This window comes from Gopherus flavomarginatus, chromosome 5, assembly GCF_025201925.1.
Source record: "Gopherus flavomarginatus isolate rGopFla2 chromosome 5, rGopFla2.mat.asm, whole genome shotgun sequence".
Lineage (NCBI taxonomy): Eukaryota > Metazoa > Chordata > Testudines > Testudinidae > Gopherus > Gopherus flavomarginatus.
Genome location: NC_066621.1, coordinates 26,131,469 through 26,155,713, shown reverse-complemented (window position 1 = coordinate 26,155,713; position 24,245 = coordinate 26,131,469). Strand labels below are relative to the sequence as shown.

The window sequence follows — 24,245 nt, the reverse complement described above, 5'->3', positions numbered from 1 at the left end:
GCGCAGGCGCAGTACGGAGCCGGTTGCTGACAGGGCCGCTCGCCGCAGGTATCGGGCCTGGCGTGAGACTTGGATCCGAACTCGGCGTTTCCCTGCCCCGCACGCACCGGCCTTCAGCCTCGCGCCGGTCGCCGCCATGTTCCTCACCCGCTCCGAATACGACAGGTGAGCGAGGGCGGGCTCGCCCGAGCGCGGGCCTCGGTCCAGGCCCAGGATCTGCCTCGTCATGGAGCCCGGCTGGGCCTGGGGCCGGGTCACGCCGGGGGCGGCCCAGCCTCCGAGACCCCTGCGCAGCCTCTCCCGCTGAGCCCCCCCCAGCGGCCGCCTCGGGAAATCTGCCCCCATGAGCCTCCCAATTCCCTTTTCTCCTTCCTCCCCGAGCTTCCCCACTGTCTCTTGGTGGGGGAATCCCCCCTCCCAGACCCTGTCCTTGGGCCTCTTCCCTGGTGCTGTCAGTGGGGATGAGAACGAGGCCTCCGGTGATTCCCCTCGGGTGTTCCCAGTACTTTCATGTTGGCCCTGAACTGGGCCCCCTTAGTGGGGGAGTACAGTCCCCACTACACCATCACTCTGGAAGGGTCTGTAGACTACTCCTCTGGTGGAGGCCCAGGGGAATGGGAAAGAATGCTTTAGCCACCCAGCCTTAATGTGTCTGAAGTAGGAAACTTGGGGTTTGTTTATACTGGCACTTTACACCCCCCCCTGCCCCGAGCGCTGCAAGTTTCAGTGCTGTAAAGTGCCAGTGCACCAGCGCTGGGAGCTACTCCCCTCTTTGGGGTGGTTTTTTATTGTGCTCGGAGAGCTCTCTCCCAGTGCTGTGTCATGACTACACAAGCCACGTTAAGCACTAAAGTCAAAGGAACACCATCTGATTATCCCACTACAGTATCTTCCTTTTCCACTCATGGCACCCAACTCTCCCTGAAGTCTCTTGAGATTAAATACCAAAAGTGCTACAGTATGACTAAAAGTCTGATGTAAAGCAGCAGTAACCAAGTGGAGTTCAAGTTAGCAAGGTCATTTTGGCTCTATCCACGCTACAGTTACAGGTGGCCGTAGACTTCATTACAAGAAAGAGACACATTGGATGGGTTTCAGAGTAGCAGCCGTGTTAATCTGTATCTGCAAAAAGAACAAGAGTACTTGTGACACCTTAGAGACTAACAAATTTGTTTGTTAGACATATTGGAGAAAGGTAGTTGTAGAGTAGTTGGAGCCTTGTCCCTAATTCAACATATTGTGCCTTTGTATTATAATTTAGCTGCTGTTCTTGAATACTTGGGTCCTGTCTATGCCATGGCTCAAGTTGCTTTAAATATGGTGGTGGTTAGCAAAGTGTTAATATAGTTTCCCTGACTTGAGTAGATGAGGCCTACTCATGTTAGGCCTCCTACTATCTGGCTTGCAGCTCAAACTATAGTGTAGGCAGGGCCTAAGAAGCAGGCTGGGTTAGTCACAGAGTGACTCCGAGTTTTCAGGCTTCTGGTTTCATTTTTAGTTGGACTGAATGCTATGTTTTGCATGGTTATTAAACTGCCATCAAAGCAAATAAATAAAAACTACTCTCAGAAAGTTTAGGTGACTGTAATCATGAGCTAAGCATTTTGTGGGGATCTGACAAATGTGAATTTAAATATGCACCCTTGCACTTTGAATGTATTTGGAATTGTTCAAATAATAACTTTTCAATTAAAAACATAGCTAATTGTTTCTCATACAGTTACAAATCCTAATACAAACTTGCAATTGTATTCCAAAATGATTGCAATATATACTGATATGACAGCAAAGTCACTGGGTACAAAAACAACACAGGAATATAGAAATCATGGTAAGACAGTTTTTCATTGATTTGAGGTTTGTTGCTGAGAAAAATGCCAAGTTAATTAACTTTGGTAAATGGCTGAGTTGCAGCTAATGCTTCTACCTTTTTATGGTTTTGTTGTGTATATAATTCAGATGTATAAGGTCCTGAGCCTGCAAGGAGACTTGTGTGGGCTGAGCCCCACTGAAGTCACTGAGGCTTTGTGTGTGTGCAGTGATCCACACACGGAGCCCTGTGCAGGTGCAAGAGTCTTTCCATTTGGAACTCATTGCAGATTTGAGGCCTCAGGGTAGATCCTTTTGCATGGTAGGGTATAATCTGGAATTCTGTTGCAGCAATTAAAAATAAAAATCTGAGTGACCCTGAAAGAGAGTTAGCAGGAAGATATTTACAACTTCTTTGATGTATTGTAACAATACTATATACATCTCACATTTCTATGTCATTAAAATACTGTGGGGAAAATAGCTTTGTGCTGCAAGGCTACTTCGAACTGGCAGCGTGGTGGGGGTAATTAGGAAGAGAGTAAACTCAAAATGTAGCTTGTTGCTGCTGTTGCGAGTTCTCTTGGTGTCCCATCTAGCTGTTTCTTCCCATCTGAAGTCTCTTCAGTTGTCAGCAGCTTGATTGTTCTACTCTCTTCAATATCTCTTTTGGGGGTGGGAACCAGCCTCTATTTTGCCCATCCCTTGCATGATGATCATCTTCATGGGAGCAGCTGGGGGGCTCATTCAATGGCAATTCCTAATGTAAGTTTGCCTGCAAATTGTGGATCCAGAACAAGATAGTACAGGCACACAGCCCTTCTAGCTCTAGGTTTTGGGTAGTTGGTGGGACAAGGCTGCTTGGATTCCTTCTCGGACATTTCCAGGAGTGTCTCTTCTCTTCCCTCCACCCCCCTTTCCACATATCAATATGGCACTTCCTTCTCCTTCCCACTCCCCTACAAAGGCTTACATAGATATTCCCTTCATCCCTTTCCACCAATAGGTTCATTTCTTTAGTGTGGTGTTGCTCCTATTTCTAACTGCCCAACCCAAAATATCAATTAAGTCTCTTTTATGAAGAAGGGCTATATGTAGTATTGCTAGAGTAGTCCAAGATTTTTTGTGGGTAGCGGGTGGTGACATGGAATGAGTTCCTGGCACATGCCAGTGGCTGTTTGTACCCTGGGTACCAGCTTCTGAACCAGTCAGATGGGGCACTGTGCTGTACCAAGTATGAAGTTTTGTACGGTTATATTTAAAATGATACTGTCTTCCAAGGTGAGGCAGAAGTCGCACGTTAAGAAATCTCCCAGAGTCCCCACAGATTTCTGGATGTTAGTGGGGCATTTGGTGGTGACATTGCATTCACCTAGGCTACATCTGCACTACAGCACTTACAGTGGTGCAGCTGCACCGATGCATTGCTTGTGGTGGAGACACTCTAAGCCAGTGTTTTTCAAAGTACAGATCAGGCCCTGGGTCACCTTGCTGATTCAAATTATAATGATTGTTACTGCGCAGCAGCTCTAAAGGTACCTGGGGAGGAGAAAGGAAGGAGGTGGGTGGGAACTGGAGAGGGGGGCAAGTTGGGGCTTGCAGGACTGCTGCAGGCATCTCCCCTGGCCCTCCGGAACTTGCTGCTGTGGCGGGAGAGAGGGCCCTTCCCCCGGAGCTCCATGCAGAGGGAGAGAGGGGCCCTTCCCCCAGAGCTCGGGGCTAAGGGGAGTCCTCTGGCTCCAGCTCTGAAGCAGCCTGCCTGCTGCACCCCAAGCTTCTCATCCCTGGCCCCACCCCAGACCCGCATCCCCAGCCAGTGCCCTTACCCCCTACATCCCAACCCTCTGCCCCAGCCCTGAGCCCCCTCCAGCACCCTGAACCCCTCATCCCCAGCTCTATCCTAGAGCCTTCACCCCCAGACAGAGCCCTCACCCCAACATGCCACCCTCTGCCCTACCCTGGGCCAATTCCCACGCTCCTTACCATGGGCTTACTAAGGCTAGTGTCTAGTGTTCGTTATGTAAAGTGGGTTAACCTGGAATGTTTTGCATTATTATGATTTTATGAAAACTCCAGTCAAAAGATATAATTATGTTGGGTTACGAGCGTCAACAATTTTCTTTAACTGGGTCATGCGGAAAAAAGTTTGAAAACCACTGCTCTAAGCCAACGGGAGAGAGTTCTCCTGTCGGGTTGTTAACTCCTGCCTCCGCAAGAGGTGGTAGCTATGTAGGTGGAAAAACTCTTGCTAAATATAAGCAAGGCAATAGCTTTCCTGAGCCAATAGGAGCATATACTGTTTAGAGTCCAGTGGCCATTCTAGCATCTGCTTGTGGAAGATACCTCGAAGCATTTCTCCCTACATTTATAATTGGACCCACTGGAATTCTAGGGCATCTTCTGCTTCTTTGTCCAGTCCCTGCTGCTTTTTCACTTCTTCCTCTATTTAAAACTTGTGGATCTACATCCCTCTAGTCCAGGGGTCAGCAGCCTTTCAGAAGTGCTATGCCAAGTCTTCATGTATTCACTCTAATTTAAGATTTCGCATGCCAGTAATACATTTTAACATTTTAGGTCTCTTTCTATAAGTCTGTAATATATAACTAAATTATTGTTGTATATAAAGTAAATAAGGTTTTTAAAATGTTTAAGAAGCTTCATTTAAAATTAAATTAAAATGCAGAGCCCCCTGGACCAGTGGCCAGGACCCAGGCAGTGTGAGTGCCTCTGAAAATCAACTCGCGTGTCACAGGTTGCCTACACCTGCTCTTGTCAATATTTGCCATGTTGGTGTTCGCTTTCTGAATATACAGGTGGCATGCTGCTAGATGAGGAATGTACCTCTATAAACTTAATCTAGCCATTGACTTTAATGCACTCTTTCTGCATTACCAGCTGACTTGACTTAGTGCCATTAGGTCCCTCTATGGAATTGAAACAGGAACTATTTTCTCTGATGATTGTCCTCAAGTTTTTGGCCTTTTCTCTAGCTCTGATTTTGTTTTTTTCATTGCAGGGGTGTGAATACCTTTTCTCCAGAGGGGCGGTTGTTCCAGGTGGAATATGCAATCGAGGCTATCAAGGTATTGCAAACCTCAGCCATTGTTGATACGTTGCAATCTGTAGCCCAAATGCTTCTAATTGTGATTGAGTTTAGTCACTAAGGATGGGAGAGCTCTTAAGAAAAGTCCCATTGTTCATTTCAGTAGTTGACACTCTTCATTTGAAGTGATGACTGAACCAGTGCCCTATCATCATTTATTGTTCCCTTTTTGTGTACACACACCTGGTGGAGCGCTTATGTTCATACAGTGATGCTGATGACATCTTGCAGTTGAGAGCCAATCCCGTTCCATTGATGTTCATGGGCTTCGGGTACTGGCAACAGGCATGCCACTTATTAACAACTTTTTCTGGAGGAAAGATCTCAGCTGCAGGCGGTTTGCAGGCCTGTAGCAAGGAAAGGAAGCACTTGAGGCTGCACAGTACGTCTCTATGCTATCTTGCTTTAGCACTAGTACCTGGGCTCAGCACGCCCCAGTGCTTCCTTCGCTGGCTGCAGCCCCACAAAGCTGCCTGTGACCAGGAACTGCCATCCATATCCATAGTGCCTTGGGGTGCCCACGTCCCTGGCTCTGTGGGCTGGGAGGGGAGGCTGTGGGCTGGGCAGCGACAGAGAAGGAGACTTCAGCCCAGATGGTAGGGCTTTCCATGGAGAGTATAGGTGCTGAGGCCCAACAAGGCTGCACAATACCTCTCCCTGCACTTTCCTGGCTGTGTCCTGTCCTGGCACCGGGGGCTCAGGCTGTCCTACTGCTTGTTCCCTGGCTGCAGCCCCACAAACGTGCCTTCTGCTTATTGGCAACTTCTGGACAGCAGCAATTTTTACTGGGAACCAAGAGGTTGCTAATAAGCAAAATCCATTGTATAATCAATTGAATTGAATGTTAGTTAACACTTAGGAACACCACAACCTGGAGTAGGGGGATGGGAAAGACCTCTTCCCCAAAACTACACAGTCAGCAAAAGTTTGGGGAAACTACTGAGTGCTAACATACTGCCAAATGTTGTGACTGGGACCCCCTAGTTCTAATTTGAGATTATTAAAGATCCCATGGTATTTTTGAGAGTTTTTATTAGTGCCAACATTCAAACCAAATTCTAATGTGAGTAATTACATTTTACCTCCATAAATGCACCCTGGTAGCTTCAATTAAAAATATTCACTTGATGCTCTGAACCTTCTTGGGCTAATGGAGCATTGCATTCTGGGATGTGTAGTTTCCACGTACCGCCTCTCTCAAAGATTACCATTTTATAACTACACTATTCTATGTTAACTAGATGACCTTTTATTTTTTTGGCTAATTGCCAAAGAAATCGGGCTTGTGAAGTTTGGCAGTGCCTATTTATAATGGCTGGGAATGTTCTTTCTGTTGCAAGTGATGCAGTTGTCTCCTTGCACACGCACAAGATATGTTTTAAATGAATTGAGAGATGTATTTTTTCTAATATGTAAAGAAACCAACAGTTTCTCCCCAAATTTGATGCAGAGGGTTTTAGTATAAGTGGCATTGAGGAAAGAAACCGTTTTTTATAGGTTTCTTGAAGGCCTCTATTTAGGGATTAGTGTTAAGGGTCCCCGCAGATGAATATCTTCTCTGTTACTATTGCCCACTCAAACACTTTGGCCGCAAGGAGCAGGCAAGGTGCAGCTATTCATTTTCATCGAGTTTTTGGAAGCAAGAACTCCTTAAATGCATCCTAGTAGTCAGCGTGTTGATGCATTCATATTGCTCAGAAAATACATATAATAAAGCTGAAATCTAATCCATAGGATAAACTTGCTTGTCTTTATTGTCAGTTCCACCAATAAGCCTGGAAATGAATTAAATTTATGCTGCTCAAATATTGCCTTAAAGATGCTTGGTACATTATTCCATATGTCGGGAGTACACGGGGGTCCTTCAGTTTACAGGGAAATAAATTGGGGCAGTTGGTAATGCAATCTTTGCAGTACCTCAAACAATAATATTTTGTTTCATAATTACAATCAAAGCTTTGAATATGGTTCAGGCAAGATAAATACTTAATAAGGGATCCAGGTGGCTCAGTCATTGAGAAACATGTAGGTGAAGATGATGTAACTTCCAGAATTAGGGAATTCTTATGTGCATTTGACAGTGGCATGATTTAGGGCTTATCTACATGGGGAGATTTACTGATATAGTTATACAAGTAAACTTCCTTGTGTAGGTAAACTCTTAAAGTTAAGAATAAGCAACTGATATCCAAGTATTTAATCCTAGTTTTGGTGCCCTGTGTGGCCTTTGTTGGTCACCTCACTTCATTATTCATCATTTCCCTGTCTCTGAGAGGAGTGTAATACTTAATTATCTCGGAGGGGAGTTGAGGATGCAGTCATTAAGGCATGAAAAGCAGTATGTGGTGTGAGTGCAAAGTACCTCTCACTTGTACACTAAGTAAATTCTGAGGTGGTAGGGGATTTCACAGCAAAGGAAGGAATAAAAGTGACTAAATTAATAAAATTAATCTGAAAATATTAGTTATATCCTGTTTTAAGGCCTCCATGGAAATTAATGCATCTGACTTTAATTTTGTTCTGAAAAAGAAAATTCACAAGGCTCTTTTTAATCTGTAAAATTAAAAAAGAAATCTGAGATTATGGTATAGTTTGGGGAAGAGATTAATTACTAATCTGCAAGAGGGTTTCTTGGTCTCAATGAACTTTCAGACTGCACATCCTGAGCTGTTTAACTTCCTCTGGTTCCCAGATCAAATTCTGACCTCTTAGTTTAGCTCTCACTATGTGTTATCTTGTATTTGTTGTGAAGGTACATAATTGTAGATACATTAGTGCAGCGGTTCTCAAACTTCATAGCACTACAACTCCCTTCTGACTACAAAAATTACTACACAACCCCAGGAGCGGGGACCGAAATCTGAGCCCTACCGCCCCAGCTGGGGGAGGGGAGCAAAGCAAAGGCCAAGCCCCTCCCCGGGCAGGGGGCCTGTAATCTGAGCTCAGTTGCTCAGGGCTGCATCCCTCGGGCATTGGCCCCAAGCGATGGGGCTTTGGCTTTGGCCCCAGCAAGTATAACACCAGCCCTGGCAATCCCATTAAAACGGGGTCGCAACCCACTTTGGGGTCCTGACCCACAATTTAGAACCCCTGCATTAGTATATGCAGAATCTTTTTCTGCTACTGATGTAGTACTGTAATGGCATCATTCTGGGGGGTAGAGATATTACAAATGATGTAGGTCAAGATGAGCATCCTCATTTTGTGAAGATTAGATACCAAAGTGGAGGCGCCCTAGTAATGTTGTAGATTATGTGTAATGGTGGTAACTGTGTGTGTGTTCTTAGCTTGGCTCCACAGCCATTGGGATTCAGACATCAGAAGGTGTTTGCCTGGCAGTGGAGAAGAGAATCACCTCCTCGCTTATGGAACCCAGCAGTATTGAGAAAATCGTAGAAATAGATTCTCATATAGGTAAGAGTAATGCAGGTTTTTTCCTTCTCATGGTAAGGCCTGTTGCATCCTTCCAGCCCTGGACATGTAATGAAAGCCTCTCCTTCAGAAGAGTTTCATGAGAGACTTGTCTTGAAACATGACTTCTGAAGTCAGCTGTTAGGCCCTCACCTGGCTTTCTTGGGTGGGAACAAACAAGCAACTCCCAGCAAATACTGGGTGCTGGTTACTGGTTTTCCAGGCTCCAGGCCAGCAGGACATAGTTGCAGGAGCAGGAAGCAGCAGCTGAAATGCTCCTCCTGTTTGACCTCCCTAATGAAAGCTCATCCCCAAATTTAGATCTGGGAGGGCACGGAATTATTGCAATGTAAAGGTTTGATCCCAGGCCAGTGTCTGTGCTGGAAGCTCACTGATTGGATCACTAATGTTAGCCTGTTCCTCTGTGCTAAAGGCAGCTTACTGTGGCTACAGGGGGCCCAAGGAAGATTGATTGCCAAATATGTCAGCTTAAAAACTTAGAGCTCTCCAAAGCACTAGTCTTGTAAGTGATGAGAATTGGGGTGAGCTGTGCTGCTCGTGAAGAGACAGGCTAGATTCCCAGAAAAGAAACTTTCTCCTCTGCTTTCTTATGATACAGCCCTTTCCACAGCTACCAGCAGCCATGTGGTATTACAGGTTGAACAAATCTATTTATTTATAGCCACTTATTTCAGCCAGCTTATAGCAAGGCAAAGCTTCACTGATGTGGCGCCTCCTGCTGGTTGTCCTGAGAATTAGCTCTTCCAGCCCAGAGCGCCCTCTGCAGGCCAGTGTCTCGCCTGCCGCTGGCCCGTTCCCCTCTGTCATGGTTCTGCCCCCAGTAGTAACCCACAATCTGGGTCTCCCCACCCAGGGAAACCCCCCAACCCTCTATCCCCAACTTGCCTCAGTGGCTACTGCCATTCACCATCTAGCCCCTGCTCACTGGGGCAGACTGCAGTCTGTAAACCACCCATCATTGGCAAGGAGGGGTTCAACCAGCTGCCTCTGCCTATTCCCAGGCTACACTTCTGTAGCCCCAGTACCTTTCCTGGCCTTTAGCAAGGCTTGCAGCCTGGAGGGTTTTCAGGCTGGAGCTCCCCAGCTCCTCTGGACTTCCCCTAGCCCTGCTTCACTCTAGGTACCCCGCTCAGCTCCCAGGTAGCCAGGTCCTTCTCTCTCTACAGCTAGAGAGAAACTCTTTGCGTTCCTGGCTCACAGCCCTTTTATAGGGCCAACTGTAGCCTGATTGGGGTGTGGCCCCAGCGGTGGCTCCTTCCCCAGTCAGCCCAGCCTTTCACAGCTGCAGCCCTCTCAGGGCTGCTTTTAACCCCTGTTCTTCAGGAGTGGGGCAGCCACCTCACTGCACAGCTGCAAATGTGCAACTTGGTGGTATTGTGTGTGTATATATCAGCAAGATGCATCAGACGAAGTGGGTATTCACCCACGAAAGCTCATGCTCCAATATTTCTGTTAGTCTATAAGGACTCTTTGTCGCTTTTTACAGATCCAGACTAACACAGCTGCCCCTCTGATACTTGTGTATATACCAAATACTGTCAAGCAGAAAGGTGACTCGTCCAGTACTTAGATTTTTGGTCAATAGCCCCACGGGTCCTCCCACTCCAACCCTTCACACTCACACGTGTAGTAGGTCCCCGGCCTGAATTCTGGCTGCTTTGTGCTACCCAGCCACTAATTAATTCACCCTTGCATTATGCCACCTGTGTTCAGGAAGCTGGTGAGTGGCTCCCTGTGGAGCCTGATTGCTGTCTCAGACCTCCTACTGTGCCAGTGCCAGCTAATAGAGAAGCAGCCAGCCCTGTTTTCAGGGGAGGATAACTTTATTCTTTTCAGCAGGTTTGGCTAGTGTCTTGGATTCTCTTCCAAGGTTCCAGATTCAGTTCCTTTGTCAATTCACTTCAGTGGTGTTTCGTTTTTTTTTTTTTTTTTTTGCCCTGGTGAGCCATAGCTTTAGCCATCTAGCTGAGTAGTAGAACCTCACCTGTCTGGCAATTCTATTTGCATCCAGCGTTCTTCACTTTCTGACCTAAACTATTGTACAGTGTTACTGAATGCTGTTACACAGCAGCCACGTTTGGCCCGGTGGGTGAAGGAGTTCTTATGTCACTAGTACAGTGCTTTGAGGATTTGGGGGATGAAAGTGGTAGATAACTTAATAAATGAAGTTATTTGTCACACTCTCTCCCCTTTGTTTCAGGCTGTGCCATGAGCGGATTAATAGCTGATGCAAAGACTTTAATTGATAAAGCAAGAGTGGAGACACAGGTAAAGCTTCCTCTGTTGTTGTTCCCCCTCCCCAAAACAATGACCTGATTCTGAGAACAGATTATTTTTGTGGCCAGTTGGATGGTTCTGGCACTTGCAGACCTGGGTAGCAAAGGCAAACAATGCTGAGTAGGAGGAGAAACTTGGAGCTAAGCCCAGCAGCTGAAATTTCACAGGTGTGTGGCAGAACTGACTCTCTCGCTCTCACTTGTTGTTTGTTTTGGTCTTTTTAGTAGTGAGAGCTTGGTATGAAGAAGGAACTGCATTAATTTCTCTTGTAGAGGGGCTTTTCCTGGGGGACTCACAGCTGGTATGGGTGGATAAAGGCACATCAGCACTGCTCCTCCCCGTCTTTTGGATTAACATGAATCCTTCTCTCCTTTCAGCTGAGTGTAGTTCTAAGATGCCCTGACTTTGCAATCACCCTGTTAGTGGCCCAGGGTCTCCGACTTTCCTAAGGGAGCAGCAAACTAATTAAGGACCAATCCACTACTTCTGAAAAGTCCTTGTGAATTGGTATTTTCAAATTACTGGGTTTTTCCCATCCCAAACCAGGCCATGAAGATGCCCTTCTGCTGAGATGTGTCTCTGACATGGGCCTGTCTTTTAGTTTGGGATGTCACTTCTGCACACTTCCTTGCATTATCTCCATATTGTAATTGAACGTACTGCCCTTGGAATGCTCCAAGCCCCTGCCAGGTTAGGAAATGGAACTGGAGTCCAGAAGCTGGGAATGGGTGACAGGGAGTGGATCACTTGGTGATTACCTGTTCTGTTCATTCCCTCTGGGGCATCTGGCATTGGCCAGTGTTGGAAGACAGGATACTGGGCTAGATGGACCTTTGGTCTGACCCAGTATGGCTGTTCTTATGAGTCTTCTGCATGGCAGTGAAGAGCACCATCACAAGGCTGCATGGCAGGCCCATTATCTTTGAGACCCTTTTATTCCATCAGAGCATTGGCTTGTGCATGTGTCCTGATGAAGATCACATGCAAGAACTGGCTTTTGGAAAGGGATGGGTAGTTCAAGCCCTTGTATTATCTTCTCCTAGAATCACTGGTTTACATACAATGAAATCATGACTGTAGAGAGTGTGACACAGGCCGTATCCAACCTAGCCCTGCAGTTTGGAGAGGAGGATGCTGATCCTGGTGCTATGGTGAGTAGGTGCTGGAACGGGACATTTTCCTGAGTGTAAAAACCATTGGATTTCCTCTGCCTTAACAGTCCTGGTCTCTCTCAACCCTCCTGTGGTTTTGTTACAGTCTCGTCCATTTGGTGTAGCACTGTTGTTTGGAGGAGTCGATGAAAAAGGACCTCAACTGTAAGTTCAAGTCTCTCGCTGGTTCATGCTCTGCTTGGGAAGAGGTGGGGCTTCTACCTGAAGCACCATAAGATGGTCTTATTAGACAGGAAATAGGGAATTGCATAGAAATCAACATCTTGGGCTTATCTCAGTATCTGTCTAGGGATGCAACAAGCTGCAGTGTTGCCTGTTCAGTGTTGAACAGAATATGATGCTTGCAGTAAATCCTGATTTTAAAGTCTTTTTTAAGTTGAGAATAAAGTGAGAAGGGGAGACCTTTCTTACCTTTCCCCAGAGAACTAGCAGAACCACTCGTAACATAATATCTGGAGCCTGCTATACCATTCCTTAGGGAGGGGGTTGGAGCACTTGTAACCAGAAACTCAATGTGCTTCCAAGATCCAGACCTTCCTGGAGTACTGGGGGATGGAAGCTCCATGAATGCAGTAGGAGAAATAGCTCAGTCAGAAGAATCTCTAGCTGAAGGTCTGTCTTTCTGGGTAACCGTGGCCTCAGTCCCTATCAGAATAATGAAAAATCCTGTTCATGTGAAATGCTTCTGCAAGGGTTGCAAATGATAGTGACAGAAAGGGGTGCAACTCTAATTCTAATTTGGATACCCTGGTTGTCTGTTAGGTTTGGCATTTGCATCAGGGCATTTCTTGACCCTTCAGCCCCTTTGGAATCTTGGTCTGAGTTTCATCTTGCCCTCCAAATGCCAGCAGGAATTACCTGCGGCTGGGGTGTCTTGTCTCAGCAGCCCCTCAAATCTGCCATACAGGATGATGCTGGCTTTAGCCACATCATGTACACTGAGCCTCTGCCTCAGGATGTCAGGCAAGCTGCCACTCTCTAAATTTCACCCAATGAATCCTTAACTTCCAGCTGTAAATTTGGCTCTGCAGAGAACGTTTCATTATTGTGAATCTTCTGGGGAAACCCCTTGCAATGCAATGGCATAAGACACTTATCTGTATTCCTGGCAGGTTTCACATGGACCCTTCTGGGACGTTTGTGCAGTGCGATGCCAAAGCAATTGGGTCTGCCTCGGAAGGTGCACAGAGCTCCCTGCAAGAGGTTTATCACAAGGTAATGGAATGAGTTCAGAATTACACCTGCTGATTAGCTAGCTCATGTTTGCAGTGCCCTGGGAAGTAGGTATTACCCCCACTTCATAGGTGGGGAAACTAGGTACGGGGCTAAATCCAGAAGGGTAGTACCAGAACACCCCAGTACCAAATTATGGTATAAACACACTCCACAAAGATGATATAGGGACACACTGATCCCTCCTAAGGATAAGGTCAGGATGACAGCGTGATGGATAGAGATGTTTTGATCGAACCAACAGGTACAAGTTAAAGGGTGGTAACTAACCATGTCAGAGAGGCAATACGTAACTTGTTTATATCGGTGTATAAAAGAGGGATTGCTGAGGGTGTGTGTCTGTCTGGACTAGTGGGGAGCAGAAGGTCATGCCTGCTCACTGAGCTGCGCCCATTGTAATGGGTATACATGTATTAAGTGTCCCCATAGAACAGGGGTTCTCACAACAAATATTTTGGTGGCCTCAGAGTGTGACCACCAACTCTTGCTGGTGGCCGCTCTGACAAACCAGATTCTCTGTCCTTGTCTCCCACAACCCTTCAGCGAGAGCCTGCCTCAGGCAGGTGGGTCGGGAACTCATCAGCCATTTGCAGAGTCCCAGGCTCCCTTTGTCTTGCCAGGGTAGGAGCGGGGGAGCTACCCAGGGGAGCACCCCAGCAAACGAACACTGCAGCCACCTCAGATGCCATACACACCAGCCCCATGTGCCTCTAGAGGCGCTGCCCAGAGCCCCTGAGGAGGGTGCAGGGCGCAGAATCCTGGCAGCACCAGCACAAACACCAAGGGAGCACATCTCGCTGCTTTTGGTAACAGCTATTCAGGAGCAACAGCTGGATGCTGCAGGTAGAGGCCATTGCTTTGCCCTCCCACTCTCCATGTATGCTTTGGAGGCTGTTGTAGCTGAAGAAAAATCTGCTGGTGGCAGCATTTGAGAAACGCTGCCATAGAGTCTACCAGGTGCTAGGACCACGCTTCATAAACAATAAACCTGGCCGAACGCCTTTGCCACTAAACCGAGTCTGTGATCTTCTTGGGAAGTTAACCCATACAGCAGACCTTGATAGATCTGGTCAGAGCCAGTACAGTACAACACACATGCGGCCAACAACTGATAACACCCAAGAATGGATGACTAGCTATCACATAAATCATTGGTTCTGGACATTGGCTCATAGGGGGGCCTCACATGTTAGAGCATGAAGACGTCTGTGAATACGGAGGCCAATTTTTCATACATGTTAAAACATGTATGCAGTAATTTATTACCTTGTCTGAACTACATTCCTCACTACTTCAGTGTTGGTAATATATATATAATTTGGTGACATTTTAATTTGCTGCCAGTGGTAGCTTGATATATTTTGGAGCAGGACAGAGGGAGGACATGATGTCTAGAGAGGATGTGATTTTCTTTTTTGCAGAGGACTGATTAGAGGGGTGTGCATGAGAAGCTAAGCAATGAAACTGAGTGGCTAACTTTTGTGGCTTGTTTTATTTAACAGTCAATGACACTGAAAGAAGCAATCAAGTCATCCCTCATCATCCTAAAGCAAGTTATGGAAGAAAAACTGAATGCAACTAACATTGAGGTACGTGCTGCTGTACTATTCTTCCTTGTATAAATGCTGTAGGAGTTTGCAGCATTTGGACTACAAGAAAAGTCTATCCTGCTTATATTCTCTGCTTCCCTGGTCCAAGTCTCTGTGGTTGCACAGCAAATGTGTCCCCTTATGGTGTCTCACCTGATACTAAGTCAGGGCTGGTTTTAGATATTTGTCAGAACAGCAATGACTGGGATGAAGGGACTTTAAAACAAGGGCCAATCCGCAACTCTTAAGACTTCAGTCTCTTTCTAAGGTGGTGATTCTTGTTTCTTTCAACATCTATATATTTCTAATGTGCTCATTGGCATAATATCAATGTGTTGCCACATAACTCCGTGTGGCATACCTGAGGTAAGAATGAAATCCTCAGTCTTTCTCTTCATGTGGGCTCTTCTGCCCTGCTAATTGGAGAATGGTTGTCTGAGTGAATATCTGAATCCTGAAACACTCCCTGAATGTGACTAGACTTGACTTTGTATTGCTTTCCAAAACCTTGAAGGGGGGGCCTTGCTGAGAGCACTAACACAAGATCTCAAGAGTTGCCAGAGTGGACATGTCATGCCAGCAGGGCAATTTTTTTAGTCTTTCCCACTGCCATCCTTTCTTGGCACTTCAAGGAATGAAAATTATACAGCTTCAGGACTTGCTATTTTTAGGCTTGTATCAGTGCAAAAATCCTTGTTTGATAACAAGACCAAAGAGATGGGTTTCCCAGACTTCAAATCTCTGGGAATGAATATGTAGATCGGGGTCGGCAACCTTTCGGAAGTGCTGTGCCGAGTCTTCATTTATTCACTCTGATTTAAGGTTTCACGTGTCAGTGATACATTTTAATGTTTTTAGAAGGCCTCTTTCTATAAGTCTATAATATATAACTAAACCATTGTTGTATGTAAAGTAAATACATTTTTTTAAATGTTTAAGAAGCTTCATTTAAAATTGAATTAAAATGCAGAGCCCCCCAGACTGGTGGCCAGGATCTAGGCAGTGTGAGTGCTGCTGAAAATCAGCTTGTGTGGCGCCTTCAGCACCCATGCTATAGGTTGCCTACCCCTGATGTAGAGTCTGTTAACCTCCACTTCCTAGTGATGAGCAGCAGCCTTGCCAGATGTCATTTGGTTCAGACATGCTAATACTTTTTTGGGGGGCAAATAAAAATGTTTTCCCTCTGGGTAAAGAGTAGGTGAATCGATTTCTTTTTAACAAGGCTGGTGTATAACATTTGTCTCTATTTCTGGCAGTTTCCAAGATAACTGAACCTTAAAATCATGTCATTCTGACTATTAACTTGCTCTTCTCTCTCTTCAGTTACTGATGTGATTTCAACAGCTGCTGTCTCTAGCTGGTAACTTTCAAGCGGAAAGTAGTAGGCACACACTCTAATTTTGGGTGCCTCTGTTTTTGACTGCCCACCCTGAGATGCCTGGGGCCTGACTTCTCAGAGTTGTGAGCTGCAGGTGCCTTAACTCTGGCAGTCTGTGAAGGATCAGTTGCTGAAATTATAACGGACGTGAGGTGGGGAAGCGAAGCAAGATGACGGTCAGAATGATGTGATTTTACATTTTTGTATGCACACCCTACTAAAGCACAGAAATACTTTGGGTCTAGTATAAATGCTCTGAGGTCCAGTAAACTTCCCTAAGTGCTGTTCCTGAACAGTACCAGCAATAGGAGAGAAGTTTAATGAGTACATTAGATACTAGCAACCGTTTGAGCAACAGAAGCTACTAGCAATAGGCATCTGACGCTAGCTGTGCTGCTTGTCTAATAGTCAATGCTGCTAGTGAGCCCTTCTGAGATGAGGCTCAGAGGAGAGATGGAAGAGGACGTGCCAGATTGAGTTTGCACACTCAGAGCACAATCTTGTGCCACACCCAGAAAAGTTTCAATTAGCAAGGACTATGTCATGAGCATTTTAACAGGGTTGCAAGCCCCTTAAATGAAGTTGGACTCGGCTATCCTTTTTCAGTCCAGATGTGCTCTAGTTCAGTGTAATGAGGGTGAGGCTGCCCAGGAGTTATAAACGAAAGCTCTGTACCTCAGGATCCTGTTCAGAATGGAAGAGAGTCCAGAGGCTTGAGAGTAAGGAGCTCAGAGGAAGAGCAGAGCTGGGCTGAGAGCTCAGGGAGGAGATGCCCCTGAAGCCAGATCAGGCTGGGGAAAGCAGAAGGCAAGAAGGCAGTTGGAGGTGGGGCCCCTACAAACTTCCTCAGGCCAGAGTGCTGATGGCTGAGAGTGGCAGAGGGTGATGCCTCTGAACTGGAGAGCTGAAGCTGGAAAGCCAGAGGGGGTTGAAGGACAGATGGGTGAGGCTGCTGATGTCTCAGGCAAGAGCTGGCACTATTCCTGAAAAGAAGCAAAGGTGGAGAGAATCCCCAGCTAGAGGCAGTGAGATGGCGCATGTTGAGAAAAGCCAGAGCTGTACTTGGTGTTGGACTGTTGTGACAAATGTGCTATTTGGACTGTGCTGGGGGCATCTTGGTTTATGGTAGGTAGCAGGACTTCTGGTAATAAACTAAAACTGCAGCAAGGGCTACTTATGTATTCCAAAGGCTGTACTGAGTTTATTTGAGGAATAGAGGGAAACTGAGGCAAGAGACCACTTGCAGGGCTACTATGAGGCTACAGTGGGGTGCCCAGTAAGGGGCCACACATTTACAAGCATGTTTGCTCATTATGACTATCTTACAAATCCAGTATCTGGGTCAGTAAAGCTTTCTTCTGGATGACTGACTTGTAGTACAGTGTGTGAAGAAATCAATGCAGAGTAATGTATACAGTATACTTATGTCAGGTCCTCATTTAACAGGGCTTAACTGTCCTCAGCGTAGCTCTGTATGCATTGAGGAATCACTATCAGGTTTAAGTGTGAGAATAGTGTACTGAGGATTAAAGGGGCACTGTAGACTGAAATCACCCTTCTAGTTGAGAATGTTTGACTTAATTACTATGTCTGAAAGGCTAGAAGGCAAACTGAAGAGAGTGTTAAGGTTTGAGGTGGGGTTTTTTACATTTGACACCACGGTGTTTGGGTTTTTTCACAGAGAAGTGGGGTGTAGAAAAACAGCATGAAAATGTGGTAAAGGAACAGGTAAAAATATACGTTGACAGCAGGGTTCAGGAGCCAGTGCAGCACCTGAAACGTCTCTCAATTCACTTTTTCAGTGTGACTGTTTCCCTTTATTTAACCTCTTTCCTTACAGACAAATTTTAAAATCTAGAGCAGTGGTTCTCAACATGTGTTCCATGGGCTGCTTGCGGCCCAGTCAGCACACAGCTGCGGCCCATGTGACATCCTCAGGGCCATACAGATAGTATATATATTGTGTGGCTGTGGCCCACATAACACACAGAGCGGCATATGCGGCCCACAACGGTAAATAGGTTGCGAACCACTGGTCTAGAGTTTAGACAAATTTGAGTCGTTCACTAGTGTCTTTGAATGGTGGTTTGGGGGCATGGGTAGAGTTATGCTTAAAGGGTTACCCAGTCAAAGTGGGTCCAGTATCTTAGGCCAAAACTATCAAAAGCAGTTAGTGATTTTTAGGTGCCCAACATGAGACTTCTTAAACAGAGCTGTCTTTCAGAAAGTGCCAACCGCCCGCTGTCTGAAAGCCAGGCCTGGTTAAGGTGTCCCGTGTTGGGACTCATCATTTAGAAAATGCTGGCCTTAAAAGTTCTTGACCTATTTTTATACTCTTCATCTTGTACATCTTGGACTTTCTTTGCTCCCCTGCTGGTGTCTGTGAGTGACCACAAAGCAGCGCCAGTGGGGACCAATGGAAGCTCCAGGACATGCAGGGCCTAGGCCCTTTTTGTTCTGCACTTCTGTGCCCAGTCCTTCCTCTTCCATTGATGTGTGGCAGCAGCATACTCCTCGTTCCCTAGAGAGTGAAGACTTCTGCCCCACTTCCAGAACTCAGTACATCCCAGAGTGGTCCAAGGAATGAAGATTCTGTGCCACACACACTAGCAGCCACGGGTGCTCCCCAGTCCCCCTTGTCAGCTGCCACTGCTTCTATTCTTTACTGCTGTCTTCCCATGTCAGCCCCATTAAATGGCTTTTCAGATGTTCTGTTGCTTATTTTCCAATTTCTTCTTAATATTTTGGTGCTTGATCCATGAAGGGTCCAGGCAGTCTGCCCTAGAAACTGAATTCCTCTGATCCAAACAGCATCAGGAGATCCATGCCATGCCCTGCCCTGCCTTGCTCTGCCTTATCTTGATAATGTGCCTCTGTCCTGTTCTCCTGGGGTCACTTCCAAGAGAGTGAACTCCCTCTCAGCCCAGGTACCCTTGAATCCCTGGCCCTCTTGCTATCTCCACGTGAGCCACTAAACAACTGATTGATAAATGGCAGTGACTGATGTTCACTACTGACCAGGTCTGTATTTGAAGTAATGACTTAGGTGCAAATTGCCTCTTTGGTTACCAATTTCCCAAAGATACTCAAGCTCAGTATTAACAAATTGTCCCCTAATGATATGATTTGTTATAGGCTCAATTTTAGAATGCCTATATAACAGGACAGGACTCGTAACCCTGGTTGTTATAGAAGAGGGCAGCTGGCTCCCTAATCTTGTCTCCTGAAGATGTTGGTCAAAAGATGTTTACCTGAATCTGATTAGAATGGGACTGGGCTGAACTGCAGCTTGTCTTTCCCCTGGCTCCTGTAGTGTCTGCTGAAGAATTAGTGCTAACCGGTCTGTCCCTGCAGAGGGAGAAGCAGCTGAACCTGAGCCGTTCCCAGTAGATGTCTCCCTGAGCTGCTGCTACGATGAAGAGATTGAGTCAATTAGAAGCTATTTCTGCAGCAGGCAGCTATTTTTGGGAATCAAAGAACATGTTACAGGCTGGAATTATCTTGCTGGGCTGGCGGATCAGGCAGCCGAGAAGGAACAGCTGCTCCGTCTCTGGCAGTTTCTCTGTTCCATGCCCTGTGCTGTCACTTCCTCACGTATGCAGGCAAACAGTTACACTGAACCCTTTCTTCTTCTCCTTCCAGCTTGCAACGGTGGAACCCGGAATGAAGTTTCACATGTACACGAAAGAAGAGCTTGAAGAAGTCATCAAGGATATCTGAAAAACACAGAGCTTGAGAGAGAGACTCCCTCAAAAGCCTCATTCCCTGGTCTAAGCGAACTGAAGTCAGTTTGCTTTGAGTGCCCGTGATTTTATTTCCAGCAGCGTTATGTGCTTGCTCTTTGTAGAAGGCTCTAATGGTTTTTTTTACAGGTTCTGTACATAAACAATCTACAATAAGAAAATGAGAATAAATCCTTTTGTTACTCTATCTTGATTCTCTTGTATTGAAGATCTGGGGTGGGGGGAGATGCGGAACAGATATAGAATGACCTCTGCTGTTAAACTGCTGCAAGGTAATACAGTAAGCCCTACATCTAATGTATGTTCTGCAATCTGGCATCCCTAATAAAACTGCTCTCCCTGCCCTGCTATGCAGACTGCTTCTCTGAACAGTATGGTCTGGTGTTCCCAGACGTGGCATGACCTCCAGGACCCACTCTGGGGAAGATCCTTTCTGGCAACTCCAATGGCAAAGCTCCCTCTTGTGGAGAATGCTGTAATAACATACTATCTGTAATGAAACATCTGATCCAATGTCACTTACCTGAGACGGATTGCCCTTTGTGTATCCAGTGCGTCAAAAAGACCCCCTGCTAATCCAGATTCATCTCGCCCATTCTCCTTCATGTGTCCAAGGCTTGCCTGTAGTTTTGACTTCTGTAGAAGGTTGTGAAATCAATAACTGGATTTGACATTCTTTCTTAACAGGAGCCTTAAAAGTAGGACCAAAGAGCATGGTAGGATACTTATACCCTTAACTGGAAATGAATTTTAATGTACCAAAGTCCTGTGACTTTATTTTCATAGTTAATTGTCAGAGAGCAACGACTTTTCCCAGATGTGAAATTGCATTGAGATTTATGGGTGCAGTATTGACACTAGTCTGATTGTTAACAGGACATTTATCTCTGGTGGTTGTCATTTAGATCAGTGTCCTTTTTGCTTATCTAGAGTGAATCTTAACCCATTATTTGTCTCACTTTTGTTCCCAGTTGAGTAACACACAGCATTAGTTTCTCTAACCAGAGGAGCTGTACCTTCTGCTGCACAATCTGGGTACTGGGGATTGAGATCAATGTGTGTTGGATTGTTAAAAGTAAAAGGAAGCTCTTCTTAATCATCAAACCAAAAATGTTTGTTCCTGTGAAATCAAGGTCTTATTTTACTAATGCTATTTCAGAATTTAGGAAATTAGCTGTGGTGGTGGTTCCTGCCAGTAAAGGCCTGTGACTACAGTTGTGTTGAGTGGGTGACTCTTCAAACCGTTGCATATGATTGAGGGTGGACCTATCTGAAGTTTCACTTTGTCTGTCTTATTTTGAAAAATTAAACAGTTTCATAATGAAGAAATTAAAACTTTTGTGTTTTGTGAAATAAGCAACTGAGGTAGCATTTTTAATACAGGCATTGAGAGACTCTGAGTAGTGCAGAGAAGAAAACTTGCTCTTGCAAATGGGAATGCTTAAGACATCAATTTCTGTAGCATTTACTGAAACAGAAAACTAGTATTCGTACGCCTCTGAAAAAAATCTTTCCACTGTGACTCTGAAGTAAAGCTGTTTCTGTCTCCAGCATTAATTTCATGGCTGCTTTTAGCTTTTTCGAGCGGCAGCGTGAAATTGACAAGACTGATCAGTTTCACTGTTGCTATTCCTTGTCTTGTGGAAGTCCAAACACCAAGAATTGGGTCAGTTTTCTTTTGCTGTTGCTTGGGAATGGTCTGAGCAGCAGCAAAGGGAGGCAGGGGGTGTTGAAGGCAGGAGGAAGACCTCATAATGGAGGCTGGGTAAGGTTAGAATAGCAGAGCCCTCCAGAAGGCTAGGCAGAGGGAAAACTCATCCTTCCAGCTGCTGGGAGCATGAAAGTTTCAAATCGAACACGAATAGACACATAAGGTAAACCCCAAAGCAATGTCCAGACAGCATCATCTCTTTCTAGTAGCAAGAGTGGGAGGCTGGATTTTCCAGCCAATTGTCTGTGGACCTTTTTTTTTTTTTTTTTTTTTTTTTAAAAGCCATAGTGGGTCAGACCAATGGGCCATCTTGCCAAGTATCCTATCTTCTGACCGTGTCCAGTGCCAGATGCTTCAGAGGGAATGGGCAATTTCTCCACACCAGTCATGATTTTATAGATCCCTATCATATCCCTCCTTAGTCATGACTTTTTTTCTAACCTGAACAGTCCCAGTCTAAGCTCTCTTTGTATGGAAGCTATTCCATAACCCTAATCATTTTTATTACTTTGTATCTGTACCTACTGTTCATGGAGGCTCCCTCATATCCGATACTAGAGTAATTGTATGTTGGATTCTCTTGTTGCTTCGATGGACAAGTGTTCAGCTGGTTTTGACTTAAGCGCTGTGTTTATTTGGTTTTATGGCTTCACACATGGGAAGTGAATTTGATCCTGGATTTGCAAAATACGGTTGCATGTCTTGCAAGTGTAGTGGTTGTTGAGGGGAGAGTTTGAGGCATTGGACTTCTGACTTGCTCTCTTCTCCTGCAGAGATCTCTCACTCTACTCCTCAAAAGTAGAGAGAGCCTCATGGCACTGACCTCTCCGTCTAGATCTGTCCAGTGCAACAAGTTCCCACGTTTCAGTGACTAGCATGCTTTGAGGTTGGCCTTCAGGGTGTCTTTATATCTAAGGATAGGTCGACTCTTAGAGTGGGTTCCTGTGCTCCGCTGGCTGTAGAGCACTGCTTTTGGTATCTAGGAAGCCTCCACGCAGACAAGGTGCCAAACCCAGCAAAGCTGAACCTGGATGAGGATGCTGTCAATGGCAGAGATTTGACACCTCTCAAGGACTTAAGTGTTGGGGCTCCTGTCCTGCCCTTTGTTGCAGATGGATTTTAGGAAGTGAAGGTGGACGCTCTCCGCTTGTTTGATATGGCATCGGTACAATGTCCATGTGTCGCAGACATGGAAGAGTTGGGTGCGTACAACAGCATGGTAGATTATCTTGGTTCTGAGGTAGACTCCATGCTCCCTTTGGAGGAGCCTGTGGGTGAGCCTGCCAAATGCCAAGTTTCCTTCACCAGGTGCTGAGTGATCTCATAATCCAACACGGCATTGCTGGAAAGTGTGCTACCCAGGTAGCAGAATTTCCTGCCTGAGTTGAAGGATGTATTGTTAATTGTGACACCGGGATCTTTATGCTCATGATGCTGATGATCTGGTGCTGGTGAGTGCAGGCTGATCGTAAAAACAAAGCATTTTGAGGCTGAGGCATAAGCAAAGCAGTTCGCGGTAAGCTGATTGAACACATGCCCAAGGACAATGAGGGCACAGTTGTCAGCAAACAGGAGCTGTCCTAATAGCTGTTTGATTACCTTGATGCGGGCCCTGAGTCACTAAGATTGAATAGACTCATCCTCCACCCCCATCCAATCTGAACTGGATGTGTACTTCTCCCTCCATCAAAGTCCTGGAATGCGAGCAACAGCATGGCTGAAAAGACAATCTCAGAGAATGAGAGCCATTCTTCACCCTTGTTTGGTGCCATTGGTGACAGGGAAGGCTTCTGATGAGTCACCACACTCCATCACCCTGGCCGTCATGCCACTGTGAAATGAGAAGATGGTAGCAATCACCTTCTCTGTGCAGCCAAATTTAAGAAGGCGTTCCCATAGGCTCTCGCAATTCACCGTGTTGAAGGCCATGGCCAGGCCAGCAAACACTATGTACAGGTCCTTGTTCTGTTCACTAGCCTTCTGTTGTGTTTGTCAGGCTGAAAAAATGTCCAGGGTGTCACAGCCAGCACCAAAGCCAGACTGTGACTGAGTCAACTAGGTGAGAGACAAGCCTGTTGAGGACAACCTGAGCAAGGATCAGACATCAGTGAGATTCTGCGATAGTTGTCACAGCTAGATGTGCTTCCCTTCCTCTCGTAGAGATGGACTATGAAAGCTTCCTTATATGCCTGTTGCACCATACCCTGTTCCTACAGAACCTTGAAAAGGCTGGTGGGTTTCCTGATTAGGTGGGCACCTCCCACATTTGTACATTTCAGGTTGATGCGACGCTATCAGGGCATGGTGACTTGCCTGTGGACAGCTGCCTTTAACTTCGTCTAAAGAAAGATACACGGCAGCTCCTCCAGGCCAGGACACTGCAGGAGTGAGTCAATGGCATTGTCAGACATAGTTCAGGAAACGATCAATGTACTTTGCTCAGCGAGAGAATATTGCCTTTGTCTGTGAGCAACTGGTTACCATCGGCTGTGAGGGCAGTGACTGTACCACTGGATTTTGGGCCATACACAGCATGGAGACCTTCATAGAAGGTCTTCATTTCATGCTTGTCAGCAGCTTCCTGCAGTTCTAGAGCCTTCTGCTCCCACCACTGGTTCTTCATCAGGTTTGCAGTCTTTGGCCTGATGCTACCAGGCCTTCCTTGCTGATTTTTTTTTTTATCCAAAATGTAGGATGTGTGTGTGGTGTGCATAGTCTCCACTAGCCGGTCTATTTCATGGTCACTCTCATTGAACCAGTCTTGGTATTTCTGCCTTAGAAAGCCAAGAACCTTGGAT

General features: G+C 45.9%; 1 protein-coding gene across 1 annotated transcript; it reads left to right on the top strand.

Moving 5' to 3' along the window:
- Positions 1-20,084, top strand: PSMA5 (proteasome 20S subunit alpha 5). The gene is made up of 9 exons (XM_050956432.1): positions 1-165; positions 4,826-4,892; positions 8,200-8,326; positions 10,545-10,612; positions 11,665-11,772; positions 11,879-11,937; positions 12,906-13,008; positions 14,529-14,615; positions 19,636-20,084. The coding sequence occupies exons 1-9, from the start codon at positions 137-139 to the stop codon at positions 19,711-19,713; spliced, it is 726 nt and encodes a 241-aa protein (XP_050812389.1). The 5' UTR covers positions 1-136; the 3' UTR covers positions 19,714-20,084.
- The last annotated feature ends 4,161 nt before the right edge of the window (positions 20,085-24,245 follow it).